The sequence below is a fragment of the Pyxicephalus adspersus genome, chromosome 5 (assembly GCF_032062135.1).
Source record: "Pyxicephalus adspersus chromosome 5, UCB_Pads_2.0, whole genome shotgun sequence".
Lineage (NCBI taxonomy): Eukaryota > Metazoa > Chordata > Amphibia > Anura > Pyxicephalidae > Pyxicephalus > Pyxicephalus adspersus.
Window position 1 is genome coordinate 2,800,311 of NC_092862.1, and position 14,807 is coordinate 2,815,117.

At 39.8% G+C, this 14,807-nt stretch overlaps 1 protein-coding gene across 5 annotated transcripts in view; it reads right to left on the reverse strand.

Moving 5' to 3' along the window:
• Window positions 1-12,651: 12,651 nt before the first annotated feature.
• ADGRB1 (adhesion G protein-coupled receptor B1) overlaps window positions 12,652-14,807 on the reverse strand; it is a 340,003-nt gene continuing 337,847 nt past the window's right edge. For all 5 annotated transcript variants that reach the window (XM_072410568.1, XM_072410570.1, XM_072410569.1 and 2 more), the window contains one exon: window positions 12,652-13,744. In XM_072410568.1, the coding sequence (XP_072266669.1) occupies window positions 13,547-13,744 (198 nt within the window). In that variant the 3' untranslated portion in view covers window positions 12,652-13,546. The remainder of the gene's footprint in view (window positions 13,745-14,807) is intronic.

Below are 14,807 nucleotides of genomic sequence, written 5' to 3' on the forward strand. Positions count from 1 at the left end.
CATCTCTGTGGGTTCTTTGTAAAACTTGCACATTTCTGTTTCCATCCAGAAATACAACTCATCAGCCATGCACAAGGTGTCTCCTCATGAAGTCAGGATTTAGAAGGATGAGCTGCAGACTGGAGTTGGAATTGGAAGTAGGAATCCGCCAGCAGCTGGCTGCAGTACCGGCGCTGTCAGAACCACCTATCAGCTCAACAATCCCTCAATCCAAACACAACGGCAGCAGCTGGCAACATTTGGCACACACTCTGCCTGGAAGGTGGAATCTCTATTTTTGTTTTAGCTCAAATTTGGTGTCTTTAATACTTCCAGAAAAGGAAACGTTTATTTGTTTTCCTGTCGCTGACTTGCTACGGAGAGATGGAAATGTTCATTATCAAATCTCATAGAATGAAAGCTTCTGTCCTCCATCTATGTCATGGTCTGTATCTGTCTGTCATTTGCAACCCCTATTTATTGTACAGCGCTGTGTAATATGTTGGCGCTATATAAATACTGTTTATTAATAATAAAAGGTCAGCCGGTCATCTTTAAAGAGGAACTATACTGAAAACGCTAAAATAAAACAAAAACACACTTACCTTTAATCCCGCAGGGCAGTCCGATCACACCGGGGGTGTCCGGCATCGGGTCCTGCGTCGCCTCGGCATCCATCCCGGAGCCGGTGCTCCAGGCCCTGCCATCTTTATCTTCTCTTATGGGTTCTTCATCCTACATCACCCAACCCAGGCATGAGATCGGGTGACAAAGAATGTGCATGCATGAGATTGGCAAATTTTTCTCTTTGAGCAAAAAGGCTTCTTTTGTGCATGCTCGAGATGCCCAGGAATGCCTGACGTAGGTTTCCCGGGAGGCTTTGTGCTTCCATTTATTCTCGACTGACTAGGCTGACTCGACTTTTTACGTATATTTCATTTTCTATTTGTTGTGCTTTAATGGTCAAAACATTTAAAAAAATAACACAAAAAATAAATAAATCAATACATTTTCTCTCTTTCCAATACTGAGGGGCATGTGGTCTGATCAACAGTTAGTGACAGTTGAAGTCAAGAAACCTGCAGCTCCTTATGTTGCCTGCTGGTGGCACTTTGTCTCAGCAAGTTTTCCATGTGCTCCCACTGGCAACCTATAGGAGGCCTGCTGCAAACATGCAATACCCGTGCCCCATTACTCAGTGTATATATTCCTTAGCATTGTTTCTAAATCTGTGGCCTTGCTCGTGGTTTGGCCACTCGGCCCTTAGATCCTAGCCCTAGCTCTTGTTCCTGCTCCTATTCCTGCTGTTGTTCCTGATACCGTTTTTGTTATTCTTCATACTAAATATAAATTATTTGCTTGCTGATGCCATGCATGCCATATATGTTTGCACTGTGCGATAATCTTCAAACAGATATCTCCGTTCCTATGGTAAAATATATTGCCAACCTCATAATGTCAATAAGACATAAAATGAAAAGGAGGAGAAAGAGACAAAAGGTTTTTTTGGGGGTAAAATCATTTTGTATTTAGGCGTCAAAGAATATTGATCACAGTGATACGGTATTTGCAATACATAAATAAAAAGGTCCAATGCCCATTTAATGCATCATGGGATACAGGTCCTTCTTCTATGCATTAGTTTCTCTTTGTTAGAAGAGAAAAAATTAACGTGTTGTAAACTGACGCGATTCACCGTTTTCCCAGGGGTATATTGAGACCATTAGGACCATTTAGCTTAATCTTATAATAAAGAGAGAAGCCGCCTCGGGCTGTGATCTGCCCAACCCAGTCACAGAATCGCCTTCACTCGAGAAATTTTCTTTTCTTTGTATATCATCAAGGACTATATAATTTTTTTTTATCTTTCTGTTGATGCAGAGTATCTCAAAGGGGTGCTAGGAAGCATCAATCCCTATTTCAAGAATCAGCTTCTCGAATTTAGGATTCATTATTTCTCCAACATTGTCTTAATAGTCTCCATATACCCTTGAGGAAGCTTAGTAGCAAAACGCGTCGGAATATGTCATGTTACCTATTTCTCTTCTAACATTGGGAAGCTAATGCTTTGCCAAAAGAACCCCTGTTTTTTCTTTCTCCTCCTTTTTTGTTGTTTGCTTATTTTTGCCTGTACCTTGCATACATTCATTTCCATTAGACACAATTAATGTACCCCTGACATTGCGGCTATTTAGTGTATGGTGCCAATGCTGGTCTACCTCCTGTTCCTGCTGGGAAACTCTAACAGTTAACATTAGAAAACACCCGTCAAGTAGAATGCAGATAAGTAGGATGGTATTGAATAGGTATGTCTTCCTTAGATAAAATTCACTGAATATTTAAACCTAAAGTCCTAATGGCAGGAACTATATATAGGACTATAGAACACTTCCTTCAATGACATGGAGATGAGGGGAGAGGAGATGTATTGTATTCCGTATACACTACCTGTTCTAGGAAGACAATGCTGATCTATAGACACAATAAAGCAAGTGAGCATTGTCACCCGAGGACAGCCACCATCTAAGGGTTGGTATACTGGAATATATAACATTTTTTTAGTTTGGATACACTTTATCCCTTGGGAACTGTATATACCACATGCATCGATATATTGTAAGCTGTTTCCCTTTTATAACTAAATTAGACAAATAAAGAGTACATAAATAACTACAGAACCATTAGAATTAAATAAAACCATGTATAGATGGACATTCGAAACGCGTAGAGTTCCGGCACTGATAGGGTTTCTTGGCTACAAGAAAACATAATACCGCAAAGAATAAAAGTCACAAAGAAACCGAAACATCTAATTAATTTGAAACTACAGTTTTCCCATCTCCAATAATGGAAAATACATAAGTGAAAAAAGTGCTCGGAGGAACGGCCCAGCAAATCGACTGGAATAGGTACAGTATGCCATTACAGTAGGTACAAATCATGGAAAATTGATAAGTTCGGCTATTGCCTGGCAGCCAAGGTGGATGAATAGCCATTGTAAAGAACGCTATATGGCAGGAATGGAATAGGCAGCGACATTACAAATGAAGTTCATGTGTGGCCCCGGGAGATAGCGGGAGCGAGATATAAGTGAGTTTTCTGTCTTAACGTTGGATATGTGTCCTGCTCTGTTAATTCCTTGAGACTCTTAAGGTGCTAAATGTCCTTTCTCTAACCTTGGACTGAAGAGCGAAGGAAAGAAAGAAGAGTTCAATGAAGAATTATTCATTCTTGTGATGTTTGGGCTTCAGAAACCACCGGCCAATTACAATGCAATCCGTGAAATAGCGTTTCTTTGAGAGCCACATCTCAGTCGCAGGTAATTTTGTTCTCACTGCTGGGACTCCATACACAAATCGGAGGAAAACCACATCCAAAATTCATGATGGGATGGAAGAAATGTAAAAGGTTTGTGTATTAATATTAACAACTTGCAAAGATGGAGGAACGTTGGAATCCAATAACGAACTTGTGAGTCATTACTGAATCAGGAATAGGTTTTGGTCTGTGGGCAGGCGATTTCTCTAAGTAATGGCAGGCGAGTAACAATGGAGGAATAACTAAAGTTTACATTTTGCATGATCTAGTAATCCATCATTATCAAATGACTTATCATTTTAAATACAAAATTAAGGTTACTAGTCAAAAAGAAAGGTTGCTTCTCGGTTTATATATGAGACCTAACACCTAGGCATCACAACACAGCAGTAGGCAAAACCCCTGCAGAGAGACCACTGCTTCCATGCAGAGAACAAGGGTCTTTCTCTGCAGCATGCTGGAGGGGATAGGCATTTCTACTGAGGCTGTGGCTGCTTTAGAAGGAAAACAAACTGCAAGGCGAAGAAGCACAAACCCGTCAGCATATACGTTGAATTTCTTTTAATCCATATATCAATCCATATAACAAAATCTAAGTAGGATATAAAGACAGAGAAAGCCACTCACCCTGAGATGGGAAGTACAACAAAGGAAGACTTGATATTCCTCCACATCCTCATTCAGACCCCTCCGACATCCTCTCCCTCTCCAGACCCCAAATTTTCCTGAGGTGCAGAATATCATTCACCACCTCAACAGGAAGGACATTTCTCTTTATGCGTACCTGACACCGTGCATGCCAAGTGTAATATCCCATCACCACACTGTCTATATAAAGTTTATCAAAATCCACATGCCTGTGAGTCTGGAATGCTCCATATTCCCCCTCCGCATATCTTATGTGACCGGTCCCTAAATGGTGCTAACATAATGATGTGTCAGTACTATTTAGAGCATCAGGGAGAAAAGGTTGCTGCAAAATTGTCACTTTCAAAAAGAAGGAGGTTGACCATTTAAGGCTCACCATCCTTCAAGACTGGCGACATCTAGTGGCAAAAAGGAATTGTTGCTGGCTGCTGTACCTGTATGAAGGTGAGTATTGCAGCAAAAGCTATTTGAATAGCTATTAGTGATTTTGCTAGAGTTCTGTTTTTAATAAATCATCATTCTTCACATTTACAAGATTTTCACATTGTTTTTTCCTCTTCCACGGGGACTTCTCAAATGCCAAGTAAACATTTCCACTTTGCGCTCATGAAAATTACAAGAGACGTCTGTAATGTCCCCGGTAACAGGACGCAGTTCAGGATTTAGAGGGAGCTGGTCACATAAATGTTTGACTAGCAGCCAGACGTCTCTGTGAGATCTACGTCAGACTAATGTATCAGAACTCGAGATCCACCCTAGCGTAGCAGGACCGCCACTGTCAGACTGGGAAGATTTCCTTCAATCTATGAAATATTCATAGTCACAGAAACAAGGCAATATACCGACTTAGTCATGTGTGAGGCGAACTGTTATTTATATCGGTCTCTGTCTGCTGGAGCAGAACAATGGGCGCAAACAGCCGCAGTTCAACAATGAATCAGCAAGAACTCTCTCCGCTGTCACAGTTTCTTAATATTACGAAAAGATTTCAGCTCCATATATTTGGGTTGTTTATTCATACACATATTCTTGTTTACATCTTTTTCTCCATTCTATATTTTATTTATTATTAGAAGAGTGCTATCATTGTGTTTTCTCATCAAATCTCCCCTAAAGAAGCAAATTGGGCAAAACGAGTCTCAAATAAGTTGATCACCACTGAACTGAAGGGTGTACAGATATCGGCAAATATATTAATTCAAGAATTCAAATTCTTTACCCTGTGAAAAGCAAAATAAATGGTTACCAACCACAGTCTATATGTAAATATACTCCAACATGATGCCCCATGCCATGGAGAAATTATAAAACAACAAGCCCTGAATGGCCAGCCGCTGAAATTTTTGTGGCTGCTAGTTCTCTGTATTGGCTCACTCTACTGCTTGTCAATGGCTGCGGGGTTCCCAGTAAAGATCAATAACCCATTCTCAACTATGTGATCACTGTGCTAGCTGTGACATAGTGATAAGCTGAATATTCTATTGACAAGAATGGAATTTTCCAGCCTCCAGATGAACGCTGCCATTTTTAGGCTGCCGTATACATATGTGTTGCCATCTTTTTTTTAGTTCCACTGTCACATACATTTGCACGGATAAAATAATAAATTAATATTGGGAAAAATGTGTATTCCTATAATAAACTTAAAGCATGGATTTTCCGTTGCTCAGTTAAATGACACAGGCTAATGTTGGTAAGTTTGGCCTGGACATCTAAGCATCAACAATCTCAGCCCATGGAATGGTTAAGGGGTTAGTCCCGTCCATAAATATATTGTAGTTACTGATCAAATGTATTTATTATATCTCATAAACACCCCTGTTTTACATAGGAGGTGGAACCTCAATTCAGCTTCCCCCTGCAACTCCCTGCAGGAGAATTCCTGGGATGGATCGCCTGTGGCTCGACTCTCGACACAGCATATCAGGAAGTCATATGTTAGCCACAACATTCAGATCGATGGGTTGGTGCACAGTTAGCCACACACTGAGGGCCACATGGGCACCTTGGGTTGGGTACCAATGTCCTGAATGATCAAAAGGAAGTTCAGTTTCCCTTACATTGGAATCTTTCTTGACCCTCCCAACTTTCTACTGTGTATTTTTGTTAATGATCTACTAGGGTATAATCTGATATACAGAGTCAGAATGGCCCATGGCAAAATCTCGAAAAACATCTGATGGACCATAGTTATGTGACCCCAAAGTTAGAATTTTCTTGTTCCCTCTGATGGGCCCCTGGCTCTTGCTGTCCAACAAGAAAATGCCACTCTACCAGGATAGTTGTGCATTCTAATAGGCCCCAGGTCGGCCCAGGTATAGGTACTTTCAGGTGTAGATATACCAGGTGTCATATAGGTCAGAGGTCTCCAAGCCCTGGGCTGGTGCCAGTCTGTGTCCAGTGTGTTGGGGGCTGCAGGTGACAGGAGGTAGGAGCGGAGGCAGCAGGAGTTCTCTACCTTCACTTCTCTGCAGCTAGTAATAGTCTGATGACAAGAGACAGAGCTGCTGAGAATAGCAGAGCAGTGTAATTGTTGTGATATCCGTAACCCCCACCCCCCCTCCTTTGGGCATGGCAAAATTTTATTTAAAGTTACCGAGCCATGATGTCATAAAGGTTGGAGATCACTGATATACAGAGGAGACCCAGGTGTAGGTATACCACCCAGGTGTTCAAAAAAAACCGGAGCCCTATTAGAAAACAATCCACACTGTCTACTAAAACAGAACCGGCAAAAGATTTGTCAACACTTTCATAGTATTTGCAGCAAAGAACTGGAGACTAAACCTTATTTTTCAGTCCCATGGTATCCTTGTGTCCAAAAAGTGGACCAGATATATTTTTGTGCATGCTTGGTATAAGTAAATATTCCTTTCATGTTTTTGGGATGGCTCTATTTTTATTTATGGTCACCATCTACTTACTTCCATTATTGGGTCTTCATATGCAAGAAAAATGGGTTCTTGTCCTGAAAGAGGGCAGAATGCGGGGCTCCAAAGGTGGGTGCAGGATTACAAAGTGTGCACTGAGCCAGCAGTCTGATTTGCCTGTAGGAGGGCTGATTACTTGACAATCAGCTTCTATAGGTGACACCATGAAGGTCACTCCTGGCAGGCAAAACGATTTTGCAATGCAAATGTAATTATCATCTCTGTATCAGGAGCCGTCATGCCTGAAACTCCGCCTCCCGCGGTGCGTCTGAGCACATTCATATCAGAATATTATTTTGTGCCATGCAAATCTCAAAGCCTCTTCAGTGTTCCTGAATGTGAAATCTCTAATGTAAACTTACTTAGCACAGTCTGGCTTTGTATTTTATAAAAATGAACTTTTCAATAAGATTGATTACATTTAAGTTATTAGCCCTGTCTGGCTAACTATTGTAGACTTGGCCCTTACCTATAGAATCCTATGATAGCTCTCAGCTGCTTCTACTTCTGGGTCCAATGCTGGTCTCCTCCGCACTTTTTTTTTGTTTACACTCATACACACAATCATATAGTGGAATCCTTTGGCTCCCTGTGGTCCCATACCCTGGAATCCCTTGGCTCCCTTTGGTTGTATACATTGAAATCCTTTGGCTCCCTGTAGTTCCATACACTGGAATCCCTTGGCTCCCTGTGGTTCCATACATTATTTTAGGGGCGCAATGGACCCCTTTATCAAGGCAATAAACAGAGGTGCTGTAGCCTGGCATCTGGAAGCGGGTGAGCATGCGTAGGTGCTATTCTGGGACGCAGGGCTTTTTAAAAAGGCCAGAGGGTATATTAGCCTTTACTATGCTAGTAGCTGTTGCTGTAACTTTGCACCGGTTTCATAGCGTTTTGAAACTTTTCCTAGTGTTTGGCTTCTTTGTCCCCCCCCCCCACCTTGCCTGCTGCCTGTCCTGACCTTCCACCTGGCTTACCGTCTATAAATTACTGGCCGTGACTTTTCACCTGACTATGCCTTACCTGCTGCCTGCCTTGACCTCTGCCCTCTGACTAATACTGATGCTATGGTGGTAATAAAAACAATGAAGGAGAATGAAAATGGTGTAAGACATTTTAAAACAGAGGATTAGAGAAAAGCCACTTACCTGCATGTAAAGCCCTCCTTACCACAGCACCCAGTTATTTTCAAATCTGCCCAAGAAATGTTCCTTTTGCTCAACTTGCCCCCTACATGAATCACCTAAACTCCTTAGGTACATAATCCAGGTGTACTAAGTCTTTGGGAAGTCCCTACTCTATGCTAATGGACCATAATCCATATGTCATGGGGTGTTCAATCATCAAGTTCTATCTTCTCCCCCCACCTATATTATTGTTAGCCCCTTTCTCAAGCTCTAACATTTGGTCATATGTTCCCCTGATCCTAATCAACCCAGCATGTATAGGAGATATAATGCCCCCTAGAGACTGAGTAATGGATTTGCCAATATTTAAATGTAGGCATACTGGCACAGTTGAAACTCATGCTATAGAAACAAATGCTGTCCAATTATGTCCATTCTGTTCTGAAACTTAGAAAGTTCTGCACACAGCCCAGCCCATACTATCACTCTTATCAGAAATACCCTTTTTTAGTACTGAAGCAACTCAGCATATTTAAGTGGCTCTTTGTGCTGCTTCTATCTCTAGCTCTAAACTGAGCTTTTCTATACCTTAGTTCTAGGACTAATACTGAGCCCTATTTAGGTACTTACAATGCTGGACTTAAAAATGCATTTTATAAGGTATTAAATGATAACATAGCTGCACCATATTTCAGATTTGTAACTGCTCCCTCTAGTGCTCAGCTGCATGTTAGACCTCTGCAGTATGATCAATGTTTGCACATAGAGAGCAAGGATCCACCCCTATAGCATGCTGGCAGCAGACAGGCCTATTTACTGAAGCTGTGGCTGCTCTTTCATTCATTAAAGAAATTTAATATTATAGGGGTTTATTTTTATTAACATTATTCTTCAGCATTAAAAAGCTTCTCCATTCACAATTACAGGCACTGGAAATATAGTTTAAAGTCAGAAACAATAAAAACATTTGTGTTTTCTGCCTTATTGATTTGGGGTGGGCAGATGTGAAGGCCCAGAACATTTTATTTCTGGGGAAGCCAAGGCGACCTATAGGAACATGCCTGAAATGAAAAAATGTTCGGCTATAGGGGACAAAATACAATATGGTAACCAAAGGGTTAATTAGCATTGAAGTGCCACTCATTAATATCCTGATGCTTGCAGGTTTTAGTTTTTGGTCCATCAGAGTCATTTCTGTAAATGCAATTGGCTGGGGTATGCATACAATGTAAATGATGGTAACATTTATTACATAGCTGTAAAATGGGTTACAATGTTGTTTCAAATCAATTTTATTTACAACACAAAGTGGGCTGAGGTCTCTTTTTATTTAAAAAATTACACTTTAATAGGCTTAGGACCTTTATGGATAGGAAATGGGAGAAAAGAGTGTGTGCCCCAATCCATAAAAAGCCTTCCCGGCTGAAAAAAAAGGAAGGAGGGCAAAATGTATTCTTCTTGCTTTTGCAAATACTGACCCCCATCTGCACCTAATGGTGGCAAAGAGCAATCATTGTGGGACAGGGCTCACCCCCATAACTTGAACCCTGTGTTATGGGGGAATTTGTAGGCAAAAAACTTTTTGGGAATTTGAAACCCTCCCAGATATACACACCCTTCCCCTGGGGAGAGCACCCCTTTTTCATAAAGGGTTAAATGTTCCCTTGAAAGGAAGACACAGCCGATTTTTTTGGTTGTTTTTGGGGCTGTTATCATTATCATTTAAATTTTTTGTGACAATCAAGCAAGAGAGCAGCTGGGAACATCGGTCGACCCCTTGTGGGGCAGCTTGCTTCTGCCATTGCACAGTGGAAAGCAACTAGCAATGGGCGGATTTTTATGGTATTCTATTTGGGCATCACTGGACTTAAAACCACAAAACTAAATTCTTTATTATCCTTTATTATTTTTTTTTACCTTTTTAATTGGTTTGTGGATTATTGAACCCTTTATGGGAATGGGTATGAAGTATTATGAACCCAGCGTGATAGGATGAGAATCTGAGGACACCTAAACATACCTTTGTGGAAGTACTCCTAACTTCTTCTTCACCTATACTTTGAGTGGTTTGAACTTCCACTTCTCCTCCATATGCCCTGAGGAAGCTATTTGTGAAAGGCATTGTTTTCATAATACTTTTTACAATAACATGAGGTCCATGAATTCCTTTAAAACTTTGGCAATGCGGTAATCTGTCTCTTATCCTTGTACTTTCGCATATCTGGGTCCCCAAGGAAAAGAAAGCTTCCAGATTCCTAATAGGCTTCCCACCTGTAGATCCCCACAGCACAGGTAATGAGTGGGGTTTTGGTTTTGCCTAATGGACAGGAATATATTTGTCGCTTCTTTACCAAGCCTTTTTTGGATAGAAGGGAAGAACACACACAAGTGTTGTTATAATTTCCTTTCCATGAAGATGCCAAAGTCTGCGGTATTGTAATAAAGAACTAAACTCCACATTTCCGCATTCTACAGCCATACAGTGTGGGAACTGGGAATATTCTTAGATCATGATATGAAATCAGAACAGATATATTTCCACTATAATTGAATCAACAGATGACATTCACCATTTATTTTCACCATATATAAAACATTTTTTGATTTCAATATTGTCAAATGTAGACATAGAGTGCAAAAAAAATGGTGGACCGCCATGGACCCCATTATAGTCATGGTTGTATGTACACCTGAGATTCTGTATATCAAGGTATAAGGTGCCTGGGGGAGCCAAACCACATCCAGCTCAGACCATAGGATAAAGAAAATGACAATATTATATTAAAAAATAAAGTTAAAAATGCTATGGAGCATTCAAGCAATACTCTACAATAACCATCTGATAAAGGGAACAGCTCACACCAAAGGGAAAAATTCTGTATATTGAATGAAATACTCTGTGCAAAGGATTTTCTTTTGATTAGTTCTAAATCTGAGAACAGAAATGTCATATATTGCAGCTTTCCTGTCCTTGAATGTGGCGGCTGCACTAGTTTTCCCTTTTTTCCTTCTGGCGAAATGTTTTTGCAGGTCATGTGACTGTCATGGACTTGGTTGCTTTATATTTCCAGAACCAAAGCAGGTATGTGGCATGTGATGAAATTCCTACATAATATAGAGGTGATCAGGATGTTTTTTATTTTTTGCATAACTGGGTGGTCTAATAGCTCAATCAATATAAATGTCATGTCAAAACATTTAAGAACAATCAAGTTTAGGATAGAGTATTGAGGGGTTAGATCCCCCGTCTGGTTGTCATATCTGTGTTCCCGTTGGGAAATTTACCTTGCACCTTGCATCTTGGACTGATGACCCTTGCTCAAGAAAGTGATAGGGAATCCATAAAAGTGAGTTGTCATCAAAACAGGAAGTAAGGGGAAATTGTCCAATAGGGACACCCTGTGGGGATAACAGGAGGGGCTATCTCAGGAAGCAAAGCTACAGCCTATTACACGTGTGCAGATCTGATCAGTTGATTGATTCAATCAATATACAGATTGGTAGTCATTGGGTCATCAGTTCAGAAACATTGTGCGCATGTGTGTGATATTCTTGCAATTGTTGGGGGTGGGGTGAACTACAGGATCATGGGGGCTCCTAATTGGATTTTCAGTTTTGCCTGATCCATCCACAATATTTCAAGGACCAAAAAATTGGAGGTGAATGATTGGTCTGATGTCAGCATACAGAAAATGATGATTAGATCCAAAGTGGGAACTGACCCAAGTGTATTAAGCTTCAATCTCCCACATAGAACACAGACAGAAAAAAAACTGAAAGGGGTCATATCATAGGGTAAAATATTTGCTGGGGGTTAGAATGCAATTCATGTTTTTTTTTTTAAGCAGGAAAAAGTACAATATTCTTTACATGGTTTTTATTAGAAATAAAACACATTCATTTGTGCTCAGAAAACTGTACAAAAAAACTGACAAACACAGATCTGGGGGAAAAAAAAATAACGGGGTCATTGGGCAAAGGAAAACATAAAAATAAAACCAAAAAATAAAATAAAAAAGAAACAGTTATTAAACAAACACATAGTTATTACAGAACATTGCTAATGTTTTGGGGGGTTTGGATGATCAGAACGCTTTGAGTGTTAAAAAAATGAAAACACAGTAAAAAGATATTTATATGGTAAAATTCATTATGTGTAATTATAATAATTACAATATTTTACAACACGGCACTGGATGCCTTGTGCTTTCTCTTCATATATATAATCTAAAATCTGACAATTACATCACAGTTTTTAAGTAATTCTTTTTGTTTTTAAATCTCTTTTATTTACTATTTTGGATTTGCTTTTTAAATCATTTAAACATTAATAGATCTCTTTAATATACAGGTCATGACAAGATAAATGTCATTTTGCTTTTTGTTTTCCAAAAATAAAAATAACACTGGAGCCAAAATAAAAAAAAAATGCTTGCATATCAAGCAACTTGCTTTAAGGTTAAATGATGCATCTTTAATTGACGCAACAGAAGTCGTTGGGGATTTGGGGATTCCACCAATGGCCTTCGTCTTCTTGGACTTCGCGGTCACGTTGACACGGAACAGCTACCAAGGCCACCTGGTTCTTCGGATCCTCGGTCAAATGGAAAGTTTTCTCGAAAAGGAGAAGAGCAAAGAAACAAGTGCTCTGAAGTTTGGGAACACTTTTATTGGGTCTCCATAGCTTATTTTTTAATGCAGTCTGTCAAGTCCCACAAGCCATTGTTACAAAACTATATATATTAACATTTTTGCTTAGAACAATCTTCTCGTAACAAAAAATCATCTGCTTGACCTAGCAGAGGGTGAAGATTGATTAATCAAAAGGAATTCTTATGCGGTTTGCTTTATAACAGTCAAAGACTTCCATTCAAAATATAATCTTCACTTGATCTAGGTTTAAAGCCTCACTATGCTGGGTTTCATTATTATTATTATTATTATTATTATTTTTGTATTATTATTATTTGGTTCTATCTACTCAGACTAGTCAAGGACGGCTGGGCTTTGCTCTTGCTGTCACCCAGTTTTCAGGGCCAGCTCTGTCGGGTTTTTGTGGTGGAAACCTAAACATACTTTATGGAGATAGTCAAGCAAGGCATTACATCACTGAAGACTTAGGTTTGGATTCTATAATAGCTGGCTCGAAAGCTTTTATATAATACATCAAAGTACTATATGATTGTTATTTGCTATCAGGAGGCTATTGAACGTCTTTCATTTAAGGAATTTTTTGTTGTTGAATGATTGCCAGCCAACCTCATGGATTTCCTCAGTGTCACCTCCGCTTGAAGGCCAGTTGAAGACTCTTTCGAAAGTCGATCTCCGTCCGATAGCCTCGTCTTCTGACCACTTAGCTGTCTTTTTCTGCCACAACCCGGGAGAGAGAGCACGTTGTGTCTACCTCTAAGAGCCTAACGGAATATCCCTTCTGAGAACAATGCAAAAAAGTACTTTAACAAGGTTTCAAAAGAAACCAAACATCTCTCCGTTTTATATGGAACCATATTCTTTAAAAATAAAAAGAAGTCTTTATCGTAAGCTTCAGACCTCGGTCTGAAGATCAATTATGTCTTGCCCCACCAGAGGTATCGTTGCCCCTGTTTTTTCCCACTCCACAGTCTTTAGTTCTAAGGGAGAAGGTGACACTGGCTCCATGTCCTTTTTAACCCAAGATGGTGGAGACTGAATCTTCCTCATTCCTTCCCAAGACCTCTTGCTGGGTGTTTGCTGTTTTTCTATCTGTAGAATAATAAAAATGTCTTAATTAGAATTGGAGAAAGAATGATATGAAAAACGACAGACAGATCAATAGATAGATAGATTGATAGATAGATAGATAGATAGATAGATAGATAGATAGATAGATAGATAGATACAGTTGATGGACACCATGCAATCTATCACCACCACCTTTTGGGCTAAAGTAATGGATAAGTTATTGAATTAGTATGTTGATTTAACAATGTGTATCAATTCCTACAAACACAACACTAATTATTTCATCCCTAGAAGAGTGGAGTCTCTTATAGCTGGAAGATGGTTTGGGGGCAATTATATGGTTTTTGGGAAGGGATGTCCAACAAATTCCTAGAGGTTTGAGTGTCAGGTGTCAACTTTGGCCATATGGTGCAGATAAATAGAAAGTAATATTGTTGTCATTGACAAAAAGCTCTCATGTACTTTTTCTTCTGGGGTCGATAAACCAAAGGGTTTGCCAAAGCCTGCATAAGACTCTGCAAAACTTGAAAAGAGTTGGGCATTTCTCACTAAAGCTCAGCATTTGCTTTACTTTGAAAGCAGAGGAAGGGGTCCCGCAATATTGACATCTAGATAATTGCAGTGATAGATAATCCATTATATTTTCCACCAGCCAAGCAGTTTTAGGTTAATCGGAGCAGCTGGAAAAAAAGAGTGATAGCAGAAAAAGAACGAGTGATCCATCATGTCTGCCCCCACACCAGTTTTTTTGGCTTGAGGCTAAATCATTCTACTTCTACAGACTTCTTTTATTGTTCTAGGACTTTGGTCATGTGCTGTGTGCAGTCAAGTTCCACTTAAAAGCAAATTTTGCCTCCCAAAGAATTAAGTTAGTTCAAATGTCCAAAAAACAAGGTAAACAACTGTTAAAAATAGGGGTTGGGAGCCTGGCACTGTGGAGGACAGTAAATGATGTAGTCTGGGGAACCAGGTACTGCCATAGAGTCAGGTACTAATGCAGTATAAGGAACCAGGTATGGCCATGGAGCACATGAAATAATGCGGTATGGGGAATAGGCTACTGCTATGGAGAACAAGTATAAAT